The sequence below is a fragment of the Octopus bimaculoides genome, chromosome 1, assembly GCF_046866305.1.
Source record: "Octopus bimaculoides isolate indiv1 chromosome 1, ASM4686630v1, whole genome shotgun sequence".
Taxonomy (NCBI): Eukaryota; Metazoa; Mollusca; class Cephalopoda; order Octopoda; family Octopodidae; genus Octopus; species Octopus bimaculoides.
In genome coordinates this window covers 42,560,592-42,561,772 of record NC_142928.1, presented here as the reverse complement: position 1 = coordinate 42,561,772, position 1,181 = coordinate 42,560,592, and the positions used below count along the sequence as shown (strand labels likewise).

Here is a 1,181-nt window from a genome sequence, read left to right as displayed (position 1 = left end):
GGACTTTCTCAATTTCCATTTAGAATAGGTGAGGGTGGAAAGAAAGATGCTGCCCTCTAATATAAGTTTGTTGAAAGATGCGTCAGAGTGGAAAGTGCAGCCCAGTTCTGAATCTGCCAGTAGGTCGGAGAATACAGCTTAGAGAGGACAATTATCTTCGGCAGTCGAGGTAATCCTCAATCTGCAGGGCTGCACTATTTGGCCCAAAGTGGCAGTCTTCCCGTTAGGACTTTCATATTCACTTTTCATGTCATTTCATTCGATTTCATTGTAAATTTCCCCATACTCGCACATACATGAACACACACACACACATACACACACACACAAACATTTCATATGTCCCTGTAATATCCTCTCATCAATTGCCCTTCTAGGTATTATTATCATTATTATTATTATTATTATTATTATTATTATTATTATTATTATTATTATCATTATTATTATTATTATCCCTAAGTATCACTCGTTGAATACTTCCATATGATTATCTTTATCGATCGATCGTTGATTTCAGTTTGTTTGTCACAGCCTCGACGTTATTTTCATCAGTTTGGCAATAAATGGGGGGAAAAAAGCGAAGAATCCATTTCTTTCTTTTAACTGATAAAGTTTGTATATCCGGCAACTATAACTCAATTCTTTTTTTCATCTTCCTGAATTTAGAGCATACGTAGAAGCAATATTAACATTGATTGTCGAGTTTAACAGCTTCTGCGGCCTCTCCTTCAAGTAATCGTTCACCTGAAAAAGAGATATAAAAGAGGTGTTATAATCATAAATATAAAATACACGCGCGCGCGCGCGCACATACGCACACACACTCACACACACACACACACACACACACACACATACCCTCACATACACAAACACAGCCACATTTTATATTTTTGTTTCATTCCTTTTAACGTACAAATATGAAATATGTCAAATCATTCTAAAAAGGATTACAGATCCATACCGAAATGGTTTATGCAATCTGCTGACTAAGTTGAGTCGAACAAATAAGATTGGTTGTCCGAAATCTTTAGTTATGAGTTTGTAATCTTGTTTTCTATAGACATGCAAGAGTGCACACATGCGTGCGTACATATTCCTATATGCGTGCGTACGTGCGTATATAAATGCAATATATGCAGTTATATATGAATCAATAGATACTTTTCTATAGTTAT

General features: G+C 35.6%; 1 protein-coding gene across 1 annotated transcript in view; it reads right to left on the bottom strand.

Moving 5' to 3' along the window:
• Window positions 1-378: 378 nt before the first annotated feature.
• LOC106869199 (uncharacterized) overlaps window positions 379-1,181 on the bottom strand; it is a 234,676-nt gene continuing 233,873 nt past the window's right edge. Inside the window, exon 3 of the mRNA XM_014914841.3 lies at window positions 379-747. Coding sequence (XP_014770327.1) covers window positions 689-747 — 59 coding nt within the window. The 3' untranslated portion in view covers window positions 379-688. The remainder of the gene's footprint in view (window positions 748-1,181) is intronic.